Source organism: Cavia porcellus, unplaced genomic scaffold (genome assembly GCF_034190915.1).
Source record: "Cavia porcellus strain 051 isolate PalLab524CR breed Dunkin Hartley unplaced genomic scaffold, mCavPor4.1 scaffold_3, whole genome shotgun sequence".
Lineage (NCBI taxonomy): Eukaryota > Metazoa > Chordata > Mammalia > Rodentia > Caviidae > Cavia > Cavia porcellus.
The window spans coordinates 45,647,831-45,673,878 of NW_026947486.1; the positions used below are offsets into that span (position 1 = coordinate 45,647,831).

Below are 26,048 nucleotides of genomic sequence, written 5' to 3' on the forward strand. Positions count from 1 at the left end.
ACTCCTCCAGGATACCCTAGAATGAGACAATGACGCTAACAATGTCAAAAAGTCTATCAGAATGAATACACTAGGTAGGGTGAGCAGTTAAGTAGAAGAGAAAGATAAGAGAATAATAGGAAAATAAAGCAGTAGTAGGAATACGTCAATGTTTATGAATAATAACCCTCAAATAGTCCCGATTCCCCAATAAAAAGACAGACTGGCAGAAAGATTCAACAAATAAAATCCAACACTGTTTTCCATACAAGAAACACATTTAGCTGGGCATAGTGATGCCTGGCTGGTAACATCAGTACTTGGGAAGCTGAGGAAGGAGGATTACACCAAGTTCAAGGCCAGCCTGGGTTACACACTGAGTTCAAAGCTACCCTGAACTACTTACCAAGACCCTGTCTTAAAAAACAAAACAAAAACACATTTAACCAATAAAAAACTCAGACTAAAAATCAAAGGCAGAAAACAATATTCTATGCAACAGGAACTCAAAAAAAGGCAGGTATAGTTATCTTATATTCAGAAGAAGTAGGCTTGAAGCCAACACTGATGAAAAGAGGCAAAGGATACTTGTCAAGGGAACGGTTGAATAGGAAAAAGTAACAATTATTAACATATGTGCCAAACAAAGGTACACTCAACTTCATAAAAGATCAGATTAAAAAAAATCAATACAATTATAGTGAGGGGACCTCAATACTGTTATCACAAATTAATAGATCAACCAGACAAAAATCAAGATGGAAATATCATTGTAGTATGATGACTTAAGCACTTTGGGGAAGAAACCTTGCAAATATATAGCTGGGTCATAGGAAATTTCTGATTTCAGTTCATTGCGAAATCTCCATATTGATTTCTATAACGGTCTGTACTAATTTGCATTCCCAGCAATGCAGGAGGGTTCCTTTTTACTACAGCCATGCCAGCATTTGTTGTTTGATTTCCTAATGATTGCCATTCTTTGTGGAATAAGATCGAATCTTAGCATTGTTTTAATTTGCATTTCTCTAATGGCCTGAGATGTTGAATATTTTATCATATACTTGTTGACTTTTTGTGTTTCTTCCTCTGGGAAGTGTCTATTTATTTCTTTTGCCCATTTCTTATATGGATCTTTAATTTTAGGTGGTTTAATGGTTTTGAGTTCTTTATATATTCTAGATATTAGTCCTCTCTCTGAGATGTAGCTGGCAAATTTGTTTCCCATTCTGTAGTTTTACATGCATACCAGTGTTTATAGCAGCCCAATTCATAACAGCTAAATCCTGGAAGTAGCCTGTGTACCCATCAACAGAAGGGTGGATAAAGAAAATGTGGTATCTATATACAATGGGAAATTACTTGGCTATAAAGAATGACACATTTGAGACATCTGTAGGAAAATAGTTGCACCTAGAAAATATAATATTGAGTGAAATAAACCAGGCACACAAGCTTAAATACCTTATGGTATCTCTCATTTGAGTGAGGCAAAGTACAAACAACAAAAATGATAAAGGATGGATAGAAAGGGATAAAGGGACAGATCTCTTGTAAATAGGGAAGTGGTCCAAGGAGGCAAGGGCAAGGGTGAGGAAGAGGGGAAGGAGAAATAAGAATAAAGATATGCCATGTACAGGTACCTAATAACCCCAATTAATGTAAATGCTGTATGCCATAACATGAACTAAGACAAATAATATCAACAAATATGAAAAGAGGATAGGGGAACTTCAGGGGGAAGGGGACAGAAGGAGAAAGGGATTAAAAAAGGAAAGAAGCTATAATATGTTTATATAACTACTCCCCAGTATGACTGTAAACTGCATAAACTGAAAACATATACCAGTAAAAAGAAATATCAGAGTTGTATGAAACATTTGAAGCAATAGACTTTATGACCAAAACTCCAACTGCACAGGAAATACTACAAAGAATTAACAACTGGGAATCTCACCTCACTAAAAAGCTGCATAGCAAAAGAAATCACTAACAGAGTAAAGAGATAATCCACAGACTGGGAAAAATTTTTGCTAGTTGTTCCTCAAATAAGATGAACATCTAAAATATATAAAGAACTGAAAAGAATCAAATCTTCCAAATTTAAAGACATAATCCAAAAGTGGGCATCTTAGATCACATTTCTCGTAAAAAGAAGTACAAATTGCCAATAAATATATGAAAAAATGTTCAACATCACTAGTAAATTGAGAGATGCAAATTAAAACAACTCTGAGATTTCATCTCCAGAAACAATGGCTATTATTACAAAATCAACCAATAACAAATGCTAGAGGGACTGTGGAGGAAAAAGGAACCCTTCTCCCCCTCTGAGAACATAGACTGGTATAACCACTGTGGAAATCAGCATGGAGATTCCTCAAAAAACCAGGACTAGAGGTTCCATTTGAACCAGCTATCCCCTTCTTGGTATCTTGTCTAAAGAATTAAAAGCATGATACCACAGAGAAAATGGATATCCATGTTCATAATAGCACAGTCTCTAATAGCTGAATCTTGGAAACAGCCCAAATGTCCACGACCTGATGAATGGTGGACAAAGAAGATGTGGGTTTTTAAAAAAATATACAGTGGAGTACTACTCAGATAGTACTTCTATCACAAAAGATAAACTTGAAACATTTATAGGATGCACCTGGAGAACATATTCCTAAGAGAAATAAATTGGACACGTGTGTAAGTATCACATTGTTTCTCTTGTGTGTAAAACCAAAACTAATTTAGGAGGCTAATGCTTTATTCATTAGGCAACTGGGGCTTCCTGAAAGTGTAAATAAGGACCAAAATATATAATGGATATTGTGAAATAGGAAGAAAATGTTCAAATGGGAAGGGGCAAAGAGAAAGTGGGGGACGGGGGAAGGAAAGAAGGGAAAAGGAAAAAAATGCAAACCAAGCTTTTGTAAATAAGAAGGGGGAAGAGACACGGGAGGAGAAGAGGAATGGGGAAAAAAAGAACTAAGATCTATCATGCATATATATATATATATATATATATATATATATATATATACTGTACCAATAAACTTGATAAAAAACAAATGGGAAAGAATGAAAGCAATACTAAGAGAGAAAAACTATAGCTGTGAATGCTGATATCAGAAAAAGCCCAAATAAATAACCTAAGGATATACCTTAAGGTCCTAGAAAAACAAGAACAATCCAAACCCAAAGCTAGTACAAAGAAGGAAACTATAAGATCAAAGCAGAAATAAATGAAATTGAGACAAAAATATTTCAAAGAATTAATGAATCTAAGAGCTAGTGTTTTGAAAGACTAAACGTAACAGAATAAACCCCGAGCTAATAGAAAAGACCCAAATCAATGCAAATAGAAATGAAAAAGGTGAAATCAGAACAGATACTGCCAAAATAAAAAAAGTGACATATAATTTGCAAAGCTGTATTCTAACACATTTCAGACTTTAGAAGAAATGGATAGATTCTTAGATATGTGTGAATTACCAACATTGAACCAAGAAGTTTTAAAAACTCCAAATAATCCAAAATCAGCCAATGAAATCAAAACAATAATAACCTACCAACTAAGAAAAGCCAAAGTCTAGAAAGGTTCACAGCTGAGTTCTAGAAAACTTTAGAGCATTTTAACACCAATACTCCTCAAGCTTCTTAATGGAATTGGAAGAGAAGGAGTACATCTGTAGTCATTCTGGGAAGTTACCATTATCCTGATTCCAAAACTACAAGGATCCAGTCAAAAAAGAGAACTATAGACCAATTTCTTTAATGAATATAGATGTCAAAATCTGCAATGAGATACTGGCAAAAAGAATGCAACACATCACTAAAAAAATCATACATTGTGACAAAGTAGGCTTCATCCCAGGGATGCATGGATGGTTCAACATAAGCAAATCAATAAATATAATACATCACATAAATAGAAGAACAAAAATTGTACGATCATCTCCACTGATGCAGAAAAAAATTTGACAAAATTTATATCCTGGGCTGGGGATATAGCTCAGCAGCACAAGAGTCTACCTGGCAAGTGCAAAGTCCTGAGTTCAATTCCCAGTACCAAAAAAAAATCTAATATCCTTTCATGATAAACACATTGTTATAGTTATAGAAGGACCTTATCTCAGACTCAAAAGCAGTTACGACAAACCTACTTCCAACATCACATTATTATTATTTTGAGACAGGGTTTCATTATGCAGTTCAGGTTGGCCTTGCTAACAGTGATCTTTCTGCCTCAGCCTCCTGAGTGCTAGGATTACAGGCATGTGCTACCAGGCTCAGGTTGTCAAAATCATATTAAATGGGGAAAAACTAAAAGTTTTTTCTCTAATATTAGGAAGAAGACAAGGATGTTCTCTATTACCACTCCTATTTAACATACCATTGTATTTGAAAATTAGCAAGAGTACTTAGGCAAGAAAAATAAAGAGAAATGATGACCAAATTATCATTTACAGATGACAAGACCCTCTATAGAGAAGATTCCCCAAAAGTCCAACAAAAGTCTCTTGGAAATAACCAAATTCAGTAACATAGCAGGATAAAAAAATTGATACATAAAAATTAACAGTGTTCCTATTCATTAGTTATAAACCCATTGATAAAGAAATGAAGGAAAAATACCACTCACTGCAGCACTGAGAAAAATTAAATTCTGAGGGATTAACTTAATTAAGGAAGTAAAAGAACTCTACCTCAAAAACTACAATACTCTTTAAAAAGAACTGAAGATGAGATCAGAAAATGTAAAGATATAACCTGTTCCTGGATAGTCAGAACCAATATGGTCAAAATGGCCATACTTCAAAATTGATATACAGATTCATCACAGTCCCAATCAAAATCCTGACAGCATTCTTCATAGAACTGGAGAAAACAACCCTTAAATTCATATGAAGCCAGAGGAAAGTTAGAATAACAAAAGCAATCCTGGGTAAAAAAGTAAAGTGTGAAGTATCACAATCTAGGACTTAAAGTTATATTACAAAGCTACTATGATAAAAACAGCATGGTATTGGCACAAAAACAGATGTGAAGAGGAATGGAACAGATTAGAGGATGCAGAAACAACCCCAAGTACATTCAACTATTTGAATGTACTGTTTGAAAAAGGTGCCAAAACACACACTGCAGGAAAGATAGTGTCTTTAAAAAATGGTGTTTGGAAGACTGGCTATCCACATGCAGCAGACTAAATCTAGACCCATTATCTCTCACCATATACTGAACTAAAATCAAAAAAGATCAAAGGACTAAACTTTAAGTCAGGAACCACTTGCTGGAAGACAAGATAGGTCAAACTCTTGAAGTCATAGATATAGGCAAAGACTTTTTGAACAGTACCCCAGTTGCACAGGAAATATATCCCCAGCCTGGGACCACATTACATTAAAAACCATCTGTTATGGATTAAGAGATGGTGGTCAACTTAACACCAGCTGGATTACATTAGGATAGTACTGAGCGTAGATGTTCCACCTGAGGAAATTTGCCAGCATAAACAGACACATGGAGAAGGGGAAACTATTGCGTTGAGGCACTGAGGAATTGTGGGCTCTCTTACGAGTTGCTGTTTGAGCCCTTGGTTCTCCTGGAGAAGCTCTGGTTCTTACATCGAGCACTGCTTCCTGGCTTTGGAGAGGAAGACGTGTGTTGCTTGGTCTCCAGGATGAACTTGTCATACTGGCTTCCTGGCATGTACTTGACTGTGCTTGTCTTTGGAGGAGCTCGGGGCCTCCGTGTCACTGAGGATGGCTGTGGTGCTTTTCAGGACAGCCCTGGTCTTGTGAATGTGACTTCTTGGCTCTAGCATAGAACCCTCAATCTATCAGCACAGCTCCTTCACCCCGCTGGCATAGATTTTCTGGCTTCCACTGCTGACCTTTGGGCCTTCCCAACATGGATCCGCAAAAGAGGCTGGCGTGAGTCCTTGTGGGCTCTGGACATCCAGCTGGATTCATGGGAGGCATTGTTATTGTGCCCTGGGTTTTCATCTGGACTCATTTGGGACACTGCTGTGGGATTTAGGCCCTTTACAAATTATTCTATGTCTTTGGTGTTGCAGATAGATTTCCTGCATTTTCTTGTGTTAACTCTGGGAGACTATAATAAAACAATATTATAAATTCCATATCCTGATTCTAATTGTTCTCTGCACAACTCTTAACTACAACAACATCTGTATAGCAAAAGAAACAACCAACAGAATGAAAAGACAACTTAGAGAATGGAGACAAATTTTTGCCTGAAATTCCTTGGACAGAGGATTCATATATAGAATATACAGAGTTCAAAAAATTAGATCCCCCCCAAATGATAGACCTAATGAAATAATGGGTATGTGAAATGAATAGATACTTCTCAGATGAAGCAGTAAAAATGGCTAACCAATACATGAAGAAATGCTCAACACTGCAGGCCAGTAGAGAAATAAAAAATAAAACAATACAGATTCCATCTTACCTCAGAAAGAATGGCCATCATCAAGAAATCAAACAATCACAAATGCTACAGAGGATGTGGGGGAAAAAGAACCCTTTTAACATTGTTGGTAGAAATGTAAACTAGTACAACCTCTATAGAGATCAATATGAAGATTCCTCAAAAAACTAAAAGTAGACATTCCATTTGACCCAGCTTTTCCCCTTTTAGGGTTCTTCATGAAAGAGTTAAAGCAATCTATTATAGAGATACACGCATGCTCATGTTTATAGCAGGACAATTCATAATAGCTAAATCTTGGAAGTAGCCTATATGTCCATCAACAGATCAATGGTAAAGGAAATGTCATATTTACATACAGTGGACTACTACTCTCCCATAAAGAAAGATAAATCTACAGGAAAATGGATGTATGTTGATTTCACAATGTTAAGTGAAATAAATCCAACACACAAGCTTAAATATTAGTTTCTTATATGATATACCCAGAGTAAAAAGAAAAAGCAAAATAAAACAAATAATAGGAAGTACTATAATAGATATTTTTTTCAAATGGGAAGGGGATCCAGAGATGGAGGGAGGGAAGAGGTAAGGGATACAAAATAGAATTGGGATATACCATGTACATGTATCAACTCCATACAAGGAATATAAATATTATGTACTACACACATGTACCAAAAAATCCCCAAAACAAAAGAGGAATAGGGTCAAGGAATAGTGAGAGGGTGAGGGAGGGAAGGGAAAAGAGATGATAAAAGGAATTAAGTTGTGTTATGTACATGTACCAACATCCCACAAGGAATGTAAACATTATGTACTACATACATGTATCAATAAACTGAAATAATGATTAAAAAAAGAAAAGAAAAAAAGCAGTAGAAAAAATGATGAGATAAATGTATTTTAAGCAATAGAATATTCTGAGGTTCATTAATAGCAATGCATCTTTTACTATTTTTAACTAACCACATTATTTGATCACATGTTCACACTAAAATATATCAGATAATCTATCAATTTTTATTGGAGACATTCTTGCTGGAGTCCTTGTTGCTTCTGCTTATCATACTGGCTGACTTCTTGGTCTGCTATAGTTTTTGCTAACCCCTTTGCGAATTCTTTTCTCCTCCTGTGTTGGACCTGTTTCCTTTCTTGGTCTATTCTTTTTATGGCAAAGACTTCAATTGCTTCATGAAAAAGAATGTCCATGAGGCAAAACCTTAGAGATATTCTGTTTTTGAGATATCTTTATTGAACTCTTATACTTGACTAATAGTTTGGCTATAGTCATCCCTTTGTATCTGTGAGGATTGGTTCAAGTCACCCTCTTAGATGCCTGTTGATGCTCAAGTCCCTTATATAAAATGTAGTAGTATTTGCAACCTGTGCACATCCTCACATATACTCTAACTCATCTCTAGATAACTTAAATATCTAATATAAATGCCATATGAAAAGCTGTTACACTGTACCACTTGGGGAATAATGACAAGGAAAAAAAGCTGTATATGTTTAGCACATAAATTTTTCTCTAATATTTTCAACCTCTGGATACAGGGGCTTCACTATATTGAATTTTTGCCTGAATATCATTTTATCAGAACTAATGGCATTGTTTCATTGTCACTGTTGAGTCTAACGCCATTCTGATTCTTTTATAATCATAATTTTTCCTATCACTTTTCTATTATTGTAATGTGGTTTTGGGAGAAAGCAGAGGTAAGTTGAGATTTGAGAAGACCATTTTTAAATCAGAAATTCTGTGTCGGATATTTATAGGTAAGATATGTATTTTACCTTATGGATGAAGAAATAGTTAAAAGTCTTGGACACACTCACAGAGGTAGCAACAGCAGGGGTTCAAGTCCAAGTTTGTCTGGTTCCAAAGGTTGATGACTTTTCATTATGTCTCCCTCCCTGATATGATGCTTCTAAACTAGGACATTTTTGCTTAACTCTGGAAAGAAGAGCAAAAGAAATTTTTGTGGCTGTTTTAAGCGAAATAATTGTGAAGGATCAGATTTTTCTTAATTCATTTGTATTTTATTTAATACTATTTCTCACTTTTGTAGTTAATTTTAAAATGTACCATGTTTTTTGCACAATTGGCCTTGGTTTGAGCAGCACAAATTCTATTTCATTTTTTAAATTTTTTTGAGACAGGCATGTTTGTCAGACTACATAGTTCAGGCTAGTCTTGAACTCACTATATAGTACAGGCCAGCCTTGTACTTGTGACAATCCTCCTGGTTTAGCCCCTCAAGAGCTAGGATTACAAGTCTGTGCCATCTCACATAGCTATTCCACTTTCTATGTAGATGAGAACCAAAATGTTACCAAAGACCTAGCAAATTATTGTCACAGTTGAACTGGAACTTTAGCAATTAGGATTTCTTTTTCCCTATAGGTTACCTTTTTGTCAATATTTTACTATTTCAAGTGTTCAGATAAATAGAATTGCTTAATAAACACACATATACCCAGCATCTAGACTAATTGCCAGCGTCATCTATCATATATCAACCCTGAGCTATACTTTTGTTGTAGTTATACAGAAGATTGAATCCACGACTTTCACAATGAGTGACATTTCCAGCCCCTTTTTTCTTTTGAGATAGGGTATTGCTAGTTGCCCAGGCTGGGTGTGAATTTGTGATCCTCCTGTATCTGCCTCCTAGAGTGCTGAGATTATAGGTGTGTACTACCATACCCAGTTCTGATTATACCTTTTAAGTACTTTCTACCAGATTTCCAGGATCTTCTGTATTTACTGTATTACTTTTAATCCAGAGAATGAACTGAGAAACTCTAATTTTAAAAGACTTGGAAATTAGCCAAAGATTTGAGTACCTGCTACATGCTAAGATGTGACAGAGGGAATTATAAGGTAGCATTTACAACCAGGAACAATTTACAGCAGAGTCAAGAGGATAGCAGAAAATGAATAATTTCAGAGCACCTAAATTAGAAGAGTCCAAGTATGTCTTTCTGATTTAATATATAAAATTATGAACTACTGATAAACTATTACAAAGGTATAGATTTTTTTTTTATCAGTACCAGGTATTGAACTCATTACCATGCACTTGCAAGACTGGCGCTTATGCTTCTGAGCTAAATCCCCGGCCTCAAAGGTATGGATTTTAAGTGATAAATTTACTTCTGACCCCCAGAATATTAGCAACAAAGTATTGAAATTTATTCTTTAGCTCACTGTTTCCTACTTTCTTTTTTTGTCCAATGTTTCTCTCTGGCATAGGGGTTGGTTCATAATAAAAAAGGGTCTATAGTAATAAGACAGCTTCCTACTTAAGTCCCCTACTTACTTGCTTCCTTCCCCATAAACAACCTTTTTAAGATCAGTTTCTTTCAATGTAGAGCTCATGTGTATATGAACATATTCTAAAATATAAATGGGGGCATATTATACACAGTGCTACATACTTCTTGAGTACTTCACTTTAGATCCTGCACACCGTAATGTAAATTAGTCTTCTATTCTTTTTTTTTTTTTTTTGTCTTTTTGAGGCAAAGTCTCACTATGTAGTTCAGGTTGGCCTTGAACTCACTTTGTACCCCTGATTGGCCTTGAACTCACAGCGATCCTTCTGCCTCAGCTTCTCAGTCCTGGGATGACAGTCATGCCTACCATAGACCCTTGCATCCTGCCTCTCGTGCTACCTCTTCCTTTGTACTAAGATCATAAATATTTGTTTTTTACTTGTAAAGGGAAGAATTTGAGACGATAATGTTCTTAGCAATTCATCACCAGCACATTTTGTAAAGAAAAGAACTGAGTCAGATGCAGTTACTCATGTTTGTAATGTAACCAGCTGGGAGCCTAAAGCAAAAGTATCACAAGTTTGAGGCAAGGCCAGTCTCATAGTGAGACCTTGTCTCAAAACACAAAATATATATAAAAAAAATTAAAACAATTTTACCTAAAAGTTAAGAACAAGAGCTGCCTGAAATCATTTTTGAAACTAGATTTTGCTGGAAATAACTAGGGATGGGAGGTCTGTAAGATAAGGCAGTCTTCATTTTGAAGGGCAGATCACCCTGACTTGTTAAGTGAATGTATACTCGGATTGTAGTCCCCAATTAAATGTACAAATTTCCATCAGAACATGCTAAGTTTTTAACAGATTTGAATACGTATTCTTTCACTCACTTTCACTTTGCTTTACTATGAGTCTCATGCTGATTCCAAATAAAAGCAAGTAATTGTCTGATATATAATCAATTCATTCATTAAGTATATCTTACTGCTTTTTGGCCTTCAGAATTTCTGCACTTTATTCACCTTCCTTGAAAGTCTATCAGAAATGAAAGATCACTGATAAACTTAACTGTTTATTAAGTACCTTGGAACAAATGCATTAATAATAATTCCTTGTAGTCATATAGCATTTTATAATTTTGAAAGAACTTTCACATATATGAATAAACCTTCACATTTCTGTGAGGTAGGTAGGGTAGGCATTATTTTTCTATTACTAGTAAGGAGAATGAGTTTTAGGGGTGAAATAAGGTCATGCAGTTGGTAAATAATGAAGCCAGGACTAGAATCTAGGCCTTCTGACATGCTGCCTCCCTGAGAACATTCAAGTAAAGATAATCTATGCTATACAATGAACATTTCTCTTCTATGATGTTACTCAGATTTGTTTTTAAGTTTTTATATCATCTTTCCCTCACATCTTTAAACATTCAAACTGTGATGAGACATTTATTCCCTGTTATTTGACTATTTCTCAGATTTCAAACGTCATCCTAAGATGAAACTTATCTCTAAGTTTTGAGGATCCTTGGTTACATATTCTAACTCATGATATGAAGATTTACTTCAGAAAATTCTGCATTATTATTCCTATGGTAGACATGTCAAACTTACCTAAACTAAATAAAACTGGTCTGTTTATATTCTCAAAGCTTTCCAATTTATCAGTAAGACTTTTGGATGTGGAAATACAGGAAGGTATTTAGCAACATTACTGAGAAAGTTATGAAGAGTGCACCTAAATGAAATTCACATGACAGTAATTTTGTTTTCCTCGTTGGCCTTACAGAGGAAAAAAAATTGTTAAGAATCTGCTTTCAGGTTTGATCCTAAATGTGTGTGATAAATTCATCAACAAGTTAGAAAAATGAACTGAATTATAACAGTAAGAGGGATTAGGCAGCAATGACTAAAGCATATATGCATTGGTAGGAAGAAAATATCTGTTCTTCAGTGATTCTGCTAGGTCCAGTGTAAACTACTCAAGGCAGATTTGAAGATATAGCATCTCTATTAAATTAAAAAGTATGAAATATGGTAGAGTTATCAACTTGGAATATAAGTGAGTATAACTGACCCAAAGCTACATGTCAGAAGCATAGTAAAGTTCAACAGGCATGAAAGGGAAGGGATAAAACCCAGTTACTACTTTTGTATGGAGTGAAAAACAAAGAACAAACACAAACATTCAGGTTCAAGTGACCAAAACATCAGAAAATGTAAAAATATGAAAATGTTACTGAGCTGAATTATCAGGAATGGTATTTTAAAAGTTCCAGTTGCAACCTTTTAAATTTAAGGGAAATGGGAAGAAACTTAAGCCTAAGAGCGACTGGTACAGAAAACAAATGGGGACTAGAAAAGGAGTTAGGGTGAGAAATCAAGGAAGACCAAGGAATTCAAAATACATTCCAAATGGATTTAGAACCTCCCTAAATCTATCCTTTCCAAAAAAACGTTTCCTAAATTAAGACATTTGGTCAAAACAGTTAGTGACAATGAAAGTGGTAATTGTTCCTTATAAAAGGAAAGAACTTATTTAGATGTAGTTTAGAAATTAATGATTAATTTACTGACTAAGCTGTAGAAACTGAAACTTAAGCACTGCTGTCAGTGATAAATGGCAGAAAACTGCTTTCAAAAATAGAACTGCCATGGTAGCACTCCACATTAATAAAACTACTGAGAAATAAATTTTTAACTTTTGTACTTGAAGCCTTATGATAAAACACTTATATTCTTATTAAAGAAATCAGTTTCAACTAATGTGAAAAAATATTAAAACTATATTTAAGTTTTTTAAGATAAAAACAAGATCTAGAATGCTATATTCTGGTATGCAGGATCAAAATCAAGTATACTTTTTAAATGCATCTAGACTAGCCTGGACTACATTTCTTACATAGTATCATTGTCATCATCATCTTCATGTTTTCTCTTCAGTGGGTTTGATTCACTGGTTGTGTTCTGTGTTGAAACCATGTTGGTGGTAATAAGAATGTTTTTGGATCCAATCATTGAAGGATTAATCAAAACATTTTGAACTGCAGTTGTTGCAGGAACTGTAAACAGAGAAGAAAATCTCCATAAACTTGAATTACCCAGAATCTAAAACATGGTTAAAAGTAAACAACAAAGCTGGGTGTAGTTCTAATAAAAATTTCAATGCAATGGTGTGCAACTACATCATAAACAAATATATCATCAACTACACTGCATGTTGCAGTGGATTGTTTATATCACTGAAAACTCCAAAAGGTTTGCCATCACTGTCATAGAAGAAATATTGGTAATTATACATTAAGTGTTTTAATTAAATTTTTAGGATATTTATGTTATTGGAAATTAATAATTGTCAGTTACATGGTATAATGTCATTTGATCTACTATTTATGGGATTAAATCTACTTTAGTATACCTAAAGCAAAGACAGAGAGGTTTTGTTATATTTCAACTACTTGAAATTTCAATTGTTAGTATTTATTGCACTGGATTCATCATGGAACATACTAAATGCACATGTTTAAGGCCAGGAATCATGTTTCCTGTATAGGCCAATATTTCTTAAGTTGTTGATTATATGCAGTTGAGTTTTACAAGATGTAAACACATGCATTAGTAAACTATGCTATACCAGAATTTTATTTAGTATTATTCCAACTATATGTATATATATTTTATAGCTATGTATCCTTCTATGAAGTGAATAAAGATATACTTTTCAATTGAATTTACATTTACACTCCGGATTATACATACATATTTGTCATGAAGTTTTATGATTTTCTTGAGCTTTTACCTTGTGCTTTTCCCTGAAGATGCCATATATTTGAGAACCTTAACAGTTTTTATTTCATAGCACTGTTTGAAAATTTGATGATCACATTGAATATTCTCTCCTCTCCATGAAAATGTTACATATATGTAAAACTTCATACAATTTTAGAAGACTGATTTACAGCATGACTGCCACCTTCCTAGTGTAATATTAAAACAATTTAACCTTGTTGATAAGAACACAAATTATTCTATAATTGCAAATTACTCACAAATTCTGCTCCCCCTCATCAACATGTTACCTGGTTTGACAGGTGTGGACTGGGAAGATGGAATCTGCACCGTAAATCTTTGGCTTGTCACTGACACTGGAGTTGCAACTTTATTTGGGACGGACACTGTTTGAGGGGCTGCTGTAGTTAAAATCAACAGACCATGTTAGATGATATTATCTAAATTTATATGCTGTACTCCTTAGCAGAAATTACCTTTAAAACACAGGAAACTAAGGGAAGGTGACAAAGCATCATTAAAAATAAGAGCAAAATGATTTTTCAAAAGTTTACAAACTTATTTAGATGCTACAAAACTGGTCTACAGGTGTGGCTCAGTGGGAAAGCAGTTGTCTAGCATGTCTGAGTTCCTGGGCTCCATCTCTAGCACTGCAAAACAAAGGAACAAAAACTCCAATATTCAGTATAGTGTGGTAAACAGTGTAAGCTCTGGAGCCTACCTTGCTTGAGTTTGAATCCAGGCTTTATTACCTATTAGCTGGGTATCTTGGGAAACTATTTAATCTATTTGCACCTCAGTTTTCTCATCTGTGACATGGAGACAACAGTATCCATTTCATAAAATTCTTGTTAGAATTAAGTAAAAATAACCTATATAAAGCTCTTCAAACAGCATCTAGTACAGGAGTTTAACACATTCCTATAGGCCTGAACCACTGGTGGTACATACATGACTGTCCCATTAGGCAGCAAGCATTTCTATTAGTCTTTTACTAATATAATTAATAAAAAGTCTACAAAAAGACTAAATCTAGCTAGTTGCTTGGATCTGAATAATTACTACCAAAATATCAATACTAATTAATACTACTCATATGAATTAAGAATTATTACAATAATCAACAGATTTATTTCATTTTATTAAAATAAATTTATTTATATTTATGAATAGTTTATCAATAATTAATTCCCTAAATTTTTATTTTTTTTTGTGATACAGTCTTGATATGCAGTCTAGGCTGGCCTTGAACTCTCAACAATCTTCCTGCCTCAGCCTCTAGAGTGATGGGATTATCGGTGCACATCACCACATCTGGCTTAATTGCCTAAATTTTAACGTGGAAATTTTACAAGTACCCCATTGCTGGTGTATATAATAGGCATTTATAAGTGCTATATCACAAATAAACTATATTACAATTTTTATACCATCTTAATGTTTTTCTTAAGGAACTAGTCTGTTGAATCAACACTTTTCTTTGCATTACTGTAATCAAAGACCTTGTAAGAAACAGTATAAGCCACTTGATGGGACAGTCATGTGTATACCACCAGAGGTTTAAGTTGGCAGGAACAGTCCAATCAAAGCTGTCCCAGCAGAGACACATACGAATTATGGCTTCATCAAGAACACATTAAATAAACTAATAAAGACTCTAGACTCTTGGATGTCATTTTAAATGTTGGTTATTTGCTGAGAATTAGAGTATGTCTACTATGCCTGTGAATCTAAATCAACGCTCACTTAACAAAACAGAAGCCACTCAAATAGACTTGCCATTCCCCGGGTGAGCACAAGAAATGTACTCCTTTTCTATGTTCAGATACTTTTTAAGCAGAAACGTATCTTGGAGATAACCTAGTCCAAAACCCTCATCTAAATCCTATTCCTTATTTTTGTGGTACAGGGTATCAAATCCAGAGCCTTGTACATGGTAGGTATGTGCCCTACCAACAAACTGTACCCCTAACTTCTACTCCTTATTTTAAGGCACATCTCAAATAATCACCCTATTTTATAACACTTTCCTTGATTTGCTCAGTTAGAAATCTCATTTCCTGCCTCTGAAATTCCTTTAACATATCATAGGAGTCTTATTAGTATCCTATCTCACTCACTAGCTTATAAGCCTTGGCTAATGTTTTTCATCCTTGTGAGCACAGGCTCTTGTGTTTTATTCCTAGCAGGCCCTTAAACATGCTTGTGTAATGAATGAGTTTTGTTTGTAAGATTTAATATACATACTGTCACTGTCCTTTCAAAAATATTTATAGAAATGTGTCTAAGTTTTCTTTTGGGCATGTAGGCTTTCCATACATATATTCCTTCCCCCTGGAACTAGTCGTCCACACAGGGACAGCATTGCTAAAGACAGTTTAACTTGCATCATCTTTAAAGATAGAGGGGAAAGAAAGCATGGGAACCAAGATTTCTCTATTCTTTTGGGCTTTATTCCTCAAATCCAGAAGGTGGTACCTTACTCTAATATATCTCCACCCCTAAGCAAGTTTTCTCATATATTAAGGAGTAGTCTAAAGAATTTAGTGAAGCTTAATGAGGCAATGTAAGTATTTTATTTTGTCAAGAAAACGAAATTCTACAGTAAGCAGATATTTTCTTGATCATTACCTTAATAAATTGTTAAAACATTTAAACAGACGTGGAGTTAAGGTCTTAAAATTGAACAGAGTAGATGTTCAGGTCTCAAAGTATATAAAATTAATTTTTTAGTTTTTAAGGTTAAATTTTACATCTTTAATAGTTTTTGGAAGCACGTTCACTTTAGATATTAAAAATTTCTAAAGCATATAAAATGACTAGGAATAAAAATCACAACTGATAACTGAAATTTGTTAATTTGCCTAAAACATGCAACAGATTAGGGCAGTAGTAGTGAACCTATGCCTCATGTGCCACAGTTTGTTATCATTAAAATCTCTAAAACGTTCACCACCACTGCACTATGATTTAAAAACTGATAATGTCAAGTGTGCTAGTACAAGGCTACAGCTAAGTTATTTGGATAGCAGGAGCAGGAGAAATGCTTGATCCCAGGAGTTTGAGACTAGCCTGAGCAACATAGTGAAGCCTCATTCTCAAAAAAAAGTTTTTTTAGTACTCAATATGAATCCACAGACAAGTGGTATATGATAAAAAATTAGATCATATATGCAAATTTCCATTCACAAAGATCACATGTTGGTAATTAAATATGTGTATCTGATTTTATATGAAACTGATTTTATGTTTTTTTTTTTTTTATTTTTGTGGTACTAGGGATTGAATCCAGAGTCTTGCATAGGGTAGGCAGGGCCTTTCTACAGCTGAGCTACATCTCCAGCCCTTTTAAAATTTTATTTTGAAAAAATGAGGCGTGGTGGCTCACGCCTGTAATCCCAGCATGAAGGAGGCTGAGGCAGGAGGATCATTGTGAGTTTAGAGACCAGCCTGGGCTACAAAGTGAGCTCATGACCTGCCCAAACTGCACAGAGAGACCCTGTCTCAAAAAGACAAAAAAAATTTGTATTTTGAGACTGGGTCTTACTACTTTGCCTGGACTGGCCTCATACTTGTGATCTTTTTATTTAGCCTATAGCTGGTACTATAGGCATGCAACACCACACCTGGCTCTAGGACAGGTTTAAAGTGCTGAAATGTAACTTATATCCTGAGAACAAGTAAATGTAGTTCACACCTCAAAAGTCAAATGCTGCTTATATTAGTGATATAAGATAGCTATAGGACTCAAGTTATAAGTAGTAAGATTTATAAAACGTGAGTGAAAGAGAAGGGGCTTTTCTTCTGAAAGTACTTTGATTACTTTTTTCAAGAAACCCAGCAAGAACAAATGAAAACAATCAAGAAATCTCATTACATTTTTTGTATCCAAACAATGACATTAACAAATAATGACTTTTCTTTTCTTTTTTTTTCAGTACTGGGGATGGAACCCAGTACCTTCACACTGAGGTACATTCCTAGACCTTTTTTTTTATTTTGAGATAGGATCTTCTCATCAAGTTGCCTAGGCTGGGCTCAGACTTGCAATCCTCCTGCTTTACCCTTCTGTGGTGCTGTAATTATAGACATGTGCCACCCTGCCTGGCTTTAGTAATGGTTTCTGAACCCCATTCTTCACTAAAAGGAACCAGGGCTCTTGAGGAAGTGATTAGTTGCAAGATTAGGGCAGGAAAACACGGTATTAGATGAGTTTGGAACATCTTGTGTTAGAAAGTAAGAAATGTTTAAACTATAATGGAGATTATCAAAATGGATATAGGATTTCCCTGACCAAAACAGGAAAATTAATACTATTTCTTTTGAGATGGTTTCTCCCTAAGTTTAGTCTCTTACTGTTTAAAAATGGTTATTAATGAAAAGAAGTAATTATACTTTTAAGTTCTTAAGCTTTTTGCATTTTGTCCTTTTAAAAACTTCCCATTTTTACAGAAATTTCTAGTAAGAAGGCTGCTGTCTTAAATGTGTTTGGCAACTGCACCTGTATAAAAGACGGAACCAATATGGCACTGGGTAAACTCATTTCTGGTATCATAGTTAATACCAATGATGATGTGGGCAATGTCCAATTTTATACTCATTTGGTATCAGATTCTCTTTGTAGCTTTCTCATTTTGAAATCCAGGTACAATGTACAGTTTTACTAGAGGATGACATACAAGAATTTCTGACTCACTTTTGACTTGAATTACAGTTCAAAACCAAGTGTCAAGGTACCTCTTTATCACCAGAAATGCCATTTCTCACTTTTACTTACCTATAGTAGGAGTGGTAGGTCTGCTACTAACAGCACCAACACTTAATCGTGGAACTAGTCTTCCTTGATTAGGTCCCTAAGGGATTTAAAAGCAAAGTTAGCTTTATTGTTAAGATTTGACATTTCAATTTACAGTGAAATTATTGTCATGAATGTTGAGAACACCTCATTTTTGTTCTTTCAATGTTCTCAAACTAGTATTTAAAATTGATTTCACAAACATATATGTATGTAATCTATATAAAATTAGATATGAATCCATCTAACTGTATATTTAAATTAAAATCTTACCTGAATGAGGATAAGAGCTAACTTGCTTGTGATTTTTAATCTTCACTAATCAACATCTTAACCCAAAAAGAAAATTCTCAGCATAGAATTTCAGAAAACAAAGGCAGTCTAGTATAAGGAGAATTCTTTTCAGTGGTAAGAGAGCCTTAGGTCATATTTAGGAAAGCTCAACTTCTAATGGTATATCATTTTTTCTATTATCAGATCTCACTAAAATCTATGACACTGTGGAAATACTGGGAGTTAAGAGACCTGTGAATCAGGCCTAGCTTTGCCATTCACTCCATAATGTATACTAGGTTAAATGGACACTTCTTTCTCCTCTAAAAATTTTTAAAATTGTTAAGCTTTGATCTCCTGCACTATTTACAGGAATTTGTTCTTTATAAATTTCCCTATTATAGCTATTATTTTTTAAAAGCAAAGTTGACCAAAGATCTTACCTTTTTAATTAAGGACTTCAGCCTATAGTTTGGAGCTGTTAAGCAGTACCTGTCAGGTGGTAGTCTAGGTCCTGCATATGGCTTAATCAGTGGCAAAGGTGTTTGATTTTTCTGTCTTGCAATATCCAGTAAAAACTAAGAGAACAAGAAATGTTCATTAGAGCTACAACTTAAAAAAAATTGCTAGTAAAAATAACTTCAAATAAATGTTTGCTCACATCTCTTGGGGGAGGAGAGGTAAAAGACTGGTCAGCACGACACTGGATTGCCAGTCTGACATCATCTGCATCAACATTAGGTTTCTTAGCATGGCTTGAATAAATTTTTGCATCATCAAGAATTGTAGTCACATATCCTTTAAGAACAAAACAATTTTTTCTTAAACAGCTTATGAAGACAGCTTAATATTTAGAGGTCACTTTAATAAAAAGTTCCACTAATTGCAGGAAAGTTTATGAATTTTGGTTTTAATGGCTAACATTAAACAGTTGTAGTGTTGTAGTCACACATCCTTTAAGAACAAAACAATTTTTTCTTAAACAGCTCATGAAGACAGCTTAATATTTATGGCCACTTTAATTAAAGGTTCCACTAATTCCAGGAAAGTTTATGAATTTTGGTTTTAATGGCTAACTGTCCTCTTCATATCATACATTTTAAACAGCTGTAGTAGTACATTTGTAAATACTACTGTCCCATAATGCAAGCTCTTTTTAGTGCTTTAGTCATTTCTATATTAATAACATAATTTGGTTGAAAATGTTTACAATAAAGTGATCTTTTCTAATTGACAAGTTTTTGTTTTCTTAACTTACGGAAAGCAAATTCCAACATTTGATTTATAACCCTTGGTTCATACTCCGTGATTCCCATATCCTTCAGGATCTGTGCCATCACCTGTGGATTCAAATAAAAACGCCAGATGCATAACCTAGGTATTGGATATCAGACTGGTCTGAAGATAGTATTTATGATACAAGGTTCCACTTCTCTGGGCTCCAAACTCCTGCCCGTCCTTGTCTTCCCAAGTGAGTAGCAATGATCACACCAACGAGTTACATGCTCTCATTCAAAACTATTTATTTATTTATTTACGTATTTATTTATTTATTTGCAGAGGTTGGCTCTCCCAATAGAGGTAAAGTTGGCTTCAACTGGTTGTCATTTTCGGATGTGGCCGCAGGGGAAGTTAGCATCAGAAGCTCAGGCCCGGAGAGTGAAGGATCACCGATAGGGCAAGACCACAATGCGGAAGCCGGAGGCCCAGGAGACAAAGCGGGGCGCCAGGCCTGCGCACTGTAAACGCCTAGAGTCTAGAGAGGCTCAGCTGAGCGGCAGGAAAGTACCCCTGGGGCTAAGGAGAACCCGCATGACCTCCACGGACTGGCCCGGCGGGTTCGCTCCTGTGCACAAGTCCACACTCAGGGCCTCTTCGCGTCCTGACTCGCAGGTTCCTTGCTGTCCTAGGCTTTACTCCGTCTCTCATCCTTCGCACTTACCAATGCATCTCTGGGAGCATTCTTGGAAGGCGCCATCTTGCCCGGCTCCATGTTACACAGCCTCTTGTCATCAGGCGAGACAGAGCAGCGCACTGACTCCTAGCTGAGGCTCCACCTCTATGGGGGCGGGAGGCGGGGTTACCGGGTTGGCTGACACTTCACAGCTGTTTCGCAGCTCTGGTGGGTGTGGTCTCCTAGGAACTCAATTCTCTGAGTATCTGGCGTCCAGTGTAAGACAGGGTGGGGGCTATTGAGGAGGACTGGAAGAGGCGTGTAAGCCTTCCTTTGGGGGTTGTGCGGAGGGCTAAGTGATGAAGATTGGAGGAGCTTGTCTTAACAAAATTATTCTCCAGTAAGATACACAGAAAGGGCCACCTTCATCTTGCTTGGGGTGCCTCCTCAAACCCTCTGCTACCACACTGGCCCCGTCCGGCTCTGTGGAATTCTGCAGGACCCCTGCCTCCCTCCAAGTTAGGATTGCCAGGTCAAACACGTAACACCCAGGTACACCTGAAAGTCACATCAAAAAGAAATACATTTTTGTATAAGTGTATCCCAAATACTGCATGGACTATTCCAGTACTTACACTACAAAATTATTTGCTGTTGATATTGAGATTTAACTGAGCACCCTAGATTTTTATTTGATAAATCTGACAACCCTACCTAATAGTTCTACAGACTTTGGTCAGTGGGACTTAGGTCAGCTCCTGTAATATTTTACATCTTGCCATGGCTGCCTGTTTTATACTGACAGACAACCAAACCTTTAATTGCCTTCAAGTTTCCATTGAAGTTCCCCCTGCTTTGTCTCTTAGTCTGTGCAGGTCTGTTCTCACTGCGATCCGCATAGGGCCCTTTCTTGCCTTTCAGACTGCTCCTGGCACATTTCTCCAAAGAATAGCCTAAGTAAATTTCTTGGGACCCATGCATTCAGCTTGAGTTACATTTTTTATAGAAGCATCAGTTCACCGTTTCTGGCTTAAAATGTCCCTGAGAATTCTGCTTTATATCTTCATCCACGAACACCCATGCATCAGTCCATCTCAGGAAAATGCACCATGACTCATCTAAGTAGGCAGCCACACTTCCACTTTCCCTCACAATCCTCAAGTAATATAGTGATGAATCTGGTGAGGATGTTCTCCCTGTTACAGGATATCTGTCTGTATCTGTATCTCCACCCAGTGCTACAGTGGAATGAAGTTGAAGCCAACAGCTGTTTTCACCAAGATTATAGAAATTTGGTCCCCAAAATAGGGCCATCCCAGATTCCTCACTTAACAAGAGGCATCATTTAGGTTTTTTTTTTTTTAAAGTTAATTTTATTTCTATATGCTTGCAGTAATAATTATTACGTAGTGGGGAGTTGGCACAAGTACATATTATCTTTTTTTTTTAAGTACATATTATCTTAATTTAAAAGTCCCTTTTATCTCTTCTTTCTTCTCCCTCCATCTCTACTGTCCCCATACAATTTGCAAAAGATCTTTCTGTTTCCTAATTATGTTTTATTTTGCTCTTTATTTAATCTTTGAGTTTCTTATATAAGAGAAACTGTGATATTTAAGCTAGCATATGCAATTTATTTCACTTAACCTTATAGTTTCATGCATTTTCTTACAAATGACGCATTTATCCTTCAGGCAGAGTAGTATTCCACTGTGTAAAAACACTCCATTCTCTTTATCCATTCATCTAGTGCTACATAATGTATACTAGGTTAAATGGACACTTCTTTCTCCTCTAAAATTTTTTAAAATTGTTAAGCTTTGATCGATGGACATATAGTTTGCTTCCTAGATTTAGCTGTTACAAATTGTGCTGCCATAAACATAAATATGCATGTATCACTGTAATATGTCGTTAACTCTTTTAGAAAGATAAGCAGAAGGGAAATAGCTGGGTGAAATGGAATTTGAGGCATATCCATATTACTTTCCACACTGGTTTACATTTCCACCAAAAATGTAGAAGTGTTTCTATTCCCTTGCAGCCTCTCCAGCATTTGTTATTATTTGATTTCTTGATGATAGCCACTTTTTCAGGAGTCAGATAAAATCTCAGTGTTGTTTTCATTTGAATTTCTCTAGTGGGCAGAGATGTTTATCATTTTTCATGTATTTGACTTGCATTGACATTTCCTCTGGGAGGTGTCTATTCATTTTTGTTGTCCATTTTTTGATTGGATCTTTTGTTTTGGCAAAGTCTATTTTCTAAGAGTTGTTTTATATATTGTAGATATTAGTTCTCAGGCACAGGAGTAATTGGAAATTTTTTCTCCACTCTATATGTTGTGTTTTCAGTCTGTAGATTGTTTCCTTTACTGTACAGAAGCTTTTAAATTTGATACATACAATTTGTTGATTTTTTGTACTATTCAATGTACTACTGGGGTTCTGTTCAGAAAGTCTTTACCTATGGATATGTCTTCAACAGTTTAACTGATTTTACCTTCCAGCAGATTGTTTCTGTATTTATTTATTTACTTTTGAGACAGGGTCTTGCTGTTTAATTCAGGCTGGCCTTGAACTCACTGTGTAGCCCAGATTTACCTTGAATTCACAGAGATCCTCCTCCTTCAGTCTCCTGAGTGCTGAGAAACCAGGAGTGAGCCATCACAACTGACTGAATTATTTCTGTTTTAATATTTAGATCTTGTTCCATTTTTATTTTAGTTTACTACATGGTGAAAGTTATAGGTGTAGCTTCAGTCTTCTGCATGTAGATAGCCAGTTTTCCCAACACTGTTTTTTAAGGGGCAGTATGTCTTCAAAGGTATATTTTTGGCTCCTCTGTCAAAGCTCAGACATCTGAATGTATGTGAGGATGTTTGCATATCCTACACGTATTTCCATTGATTCACATGTCTGTTTTTGTGCCTGTACCATGCTGTTTTTTTTTTTTTTAATCACTTTACCTTTATACTACAACTTGACGTTTGGGTTGTGATGTTTTCTGCTTTTCTCTTGTTGTCCATAATTGCTTTTACTATTTTGGGTCTTTTGATTCCTTTTGAATTTTAGGATTTTGTTTTCTAGTTCTGTGGGGAATGCTGTTGGTATTTTTACTGAATTGTATTAAAGTATATATATATCAATTTTGAAAGAATAGCCATTTTAAAGATTCTGGTTGTGCCTATCCAGGAAAAAGAATATCTTTCCATTTTACGATATCCTCTCTGATCTTCTTTTTCAGCATATTGTAGTTTTCATTATAGAGGGGTCTTCATTTCCATCGTTAAGTTGATGCCTAAGTATTTTTTAATTGAAGCTATTGCGAATGTTTTTTTCCTAATTTCTTTCTTAGTGGGTTCATTATGGTGTATGAGAATGCTATATATTTTTGTGTGTTGATTTATATCTTGCTTTATTGCTGTGCTTATTAGTTTTGGTGGAATATTTTGGGTCTTCTGTGTAAACGACTGTGTCATCTAGTTTGAAATCTTCCTTTCCTATATGTATTCATTTTATTTCTCTCTCTTGCTTGATCAGGCTAATGTTTTGAGTATTATACTGAGTGATTATGATTGACATCTTTGTCTTATTCCTGCTCTGAGTGGGGAAACTTTCATCTTTTCCCTATTTAATATGATATTGGAAATATTTTTGTCAAAGTAGCTTTTGTCAGGTTGAAATAAAGTTCTTCCCTACTTATTAATTTAGGGTTAATTTTTTCATGAGCAGATGTTGAATTTTCTCAGAGGCATTTTTGGTGTGTATTGAGATGATCCTGTGATTTTTGTTCTTATTTCTCTTTATGTGATATATTTATTGCTTTGCATATCTTGTAGCATTCTTGCATACTTGGGATGAAATACTTGGTCATGAAGTGTACAATCTTTTAAATTATTTGTTGCATTCTGTGTGCTAGTATCTTGTTGCAAATGTTTAAATCCAAGTTCATTAAAGAGATTGGCCTGACCTTTTCTTTTTCCTTGCGTCCTTGTCTGGTTTTAGAAGAAAGGTGATGTTAATTTCTAGAAATGAGTTTTGGAGCACTCCTTCCATTTTAGTTGAGAAATATTGTCATTAGACCTTCACTAAAGTGTAGAATTCAGTAGTTCACCTATCAGGTCCTGGGCTTTTCTTAGGAGGTAAGTTTTTTAGTACTGCCTCAATTGTATTGCCGGTTATGGAATGTTGAGGTTTTCAAAAATATCTTCTTGGTTTGGTTTTGGTTATTCATATATATTTGAGAATCTACTTCTAGATTTTCCTTTTTTTTTTGTTGTTTTTATTTTTGAGGCAGAGTCTCACTCTGTAGGGCAGGCTGGTTTTGAACTCACTTATGTAGCCTAGGATGGCTTTGAAATCACGATGATCCTCCTGCCTCAGCTTCCCAAGTGCTGGGATTACAGGCATGTACCACCACACCTAGAAGTTTCCGATTTCTTGGAAACACATTTCCAGAGTAGTTACTAATAGTATAGATTTCAGCAATATCCATTGACATTTAAAATTTTTCATTTCTAGTTGCATTGATATTGATCTTTTCTTTCCTTGTTTTGGTAAGATTGTCTAAGGGTTTGTTTATTCTTTTGAAGAGCCAGCTCTTCAATTCATTGATTCTTTGTATTCTATTTTTGGTTTCAATTTCATTAATTTTACTTCTGTTAATTTTAATTTTCTTCATTGTACTAGCTTTGGATTTAGGTTCTTGTTTTTATAGGATCTTGAGGTTCATGATTCACTTACAAGTTCATGAATTTAATTTGGTTCATAATTCTGGTCATGAACTGAATTGGTCAGGAACCAAGTTAAATTTCCCCCCTAAGGTTGAACGTAAGTAAGGTTAATATTTTCTAAGCCATATGCCTATTTTAATCACAGAAATATGAAATAATGTACAGTGCAGTACATTATGAAGAGAAGGAACACTAACCTAGTTTGAGGTGATTTCTGGCATGGAGGACAGGAATGTGGGTAGGGAGGAGGTTATTGTTCAGTGGTAGAGTCCTTCTCCATAAGAACATCAGGGAGATCTCCTTCAGAGATTTATTATTTTATTAAATGATAAACATGACCAGGCTTCCCCAGGCTGCAGGGTCAATTTTGATGAAAAACCTGTCTAAAGTCAGTTTTTTCCTGCATTGCATAACCCTCTGGAAATGAGATCATGTTATTGTTCATCAGATTCAACACTGTGTTCATTATAGTTATGTTTGGTTGTTGCTTCTCAAATAAATCCTGACACTCATTGTGTTTTTCCATAATAGGTTTATCACATCATTACTACCCTCCTACCTGTCTTCCTTTTCCTTAGTAGAATGCCCCTCAACAAGTGCCCTCTGTAGCTCACTTTGCGTTCAGCAAATTCTTCCATCATCGGCCCTTCCTTATGCTCCTCAGCAAGCTCCTCAATGTCTGCATCCTCTATGTCCAAACCTATACTGCTGCCCATGGACACAATCTCCTTCCCTACCTGTGCATCAGACCCTTCAAAGTCACATTCAGTGACATAGTCTGGTCATAGTTTCTTCCAGACTGAGTTTAAGGTCCAGTGCATGGCATCTTCTCCAGCCTTGTCAGTAAGATTGA

The 26,048-nt window shown here is 35.4% G+C and overlaps 1 protein-coding gene across 3 annotated transcripts in view; it reads right to left on the minus strand.

The window, feature by feature from the left end:
* Taf9b (TATA-box binding protein associated factor 9b) overlaps window positions 1–20,654 on the minus strand; it is a 42,224-nt gene extending 21,570 nt beyond the window's left edge. The window contains exons 1-8 of one of the 3 annotated variants that reach the window (XM_063246122.1): window positions 20,509–20,654; window positions 19,825–19,906; window positions 19,228–19,364; window positions 19,010–19,144; window positions 18,276–18,351; window positions 13,789–13,899; window positions 12,612–12,771; window positions 8,269–8,386 (exon numbers count right to left, since the gene is read on the minus strand). In XM_063246122.1, coding sequence (XP_063102192.1) covers window positions 8,290–8,386; window positions 12,612–12,771; window positions 13,789–13,899; window positions 18,276–18,351; window positions 19,010–19,144; window positions 19,228–19,364; window positions 19,825–19,906; window positions 20,509–20,559 — 849 coding nt within the window. In that variant the 5' untranslated portion in view covers window positions 20,560–20,654 and the 3' untranslated portion in view covers window positions 8,269–8,289. Of the gene's footprint in view, window positions 1–6,947; window positions 8,387–12,611; window positions 12,772–13,788; window positions 13,900–18,275; window positions 18,352–19,009; window positions 19,145–19,227; window positions 19,365–19,824; window positions 19,907–20,508 lie in introns of those variants that run through there. The other 2 variants (XM_003470971.5, XM_063246123.1) reach the window with 2 other exon arrangements.
* Window positions 20,655–26,048: the final 5,394 nt, after the last annotated feature.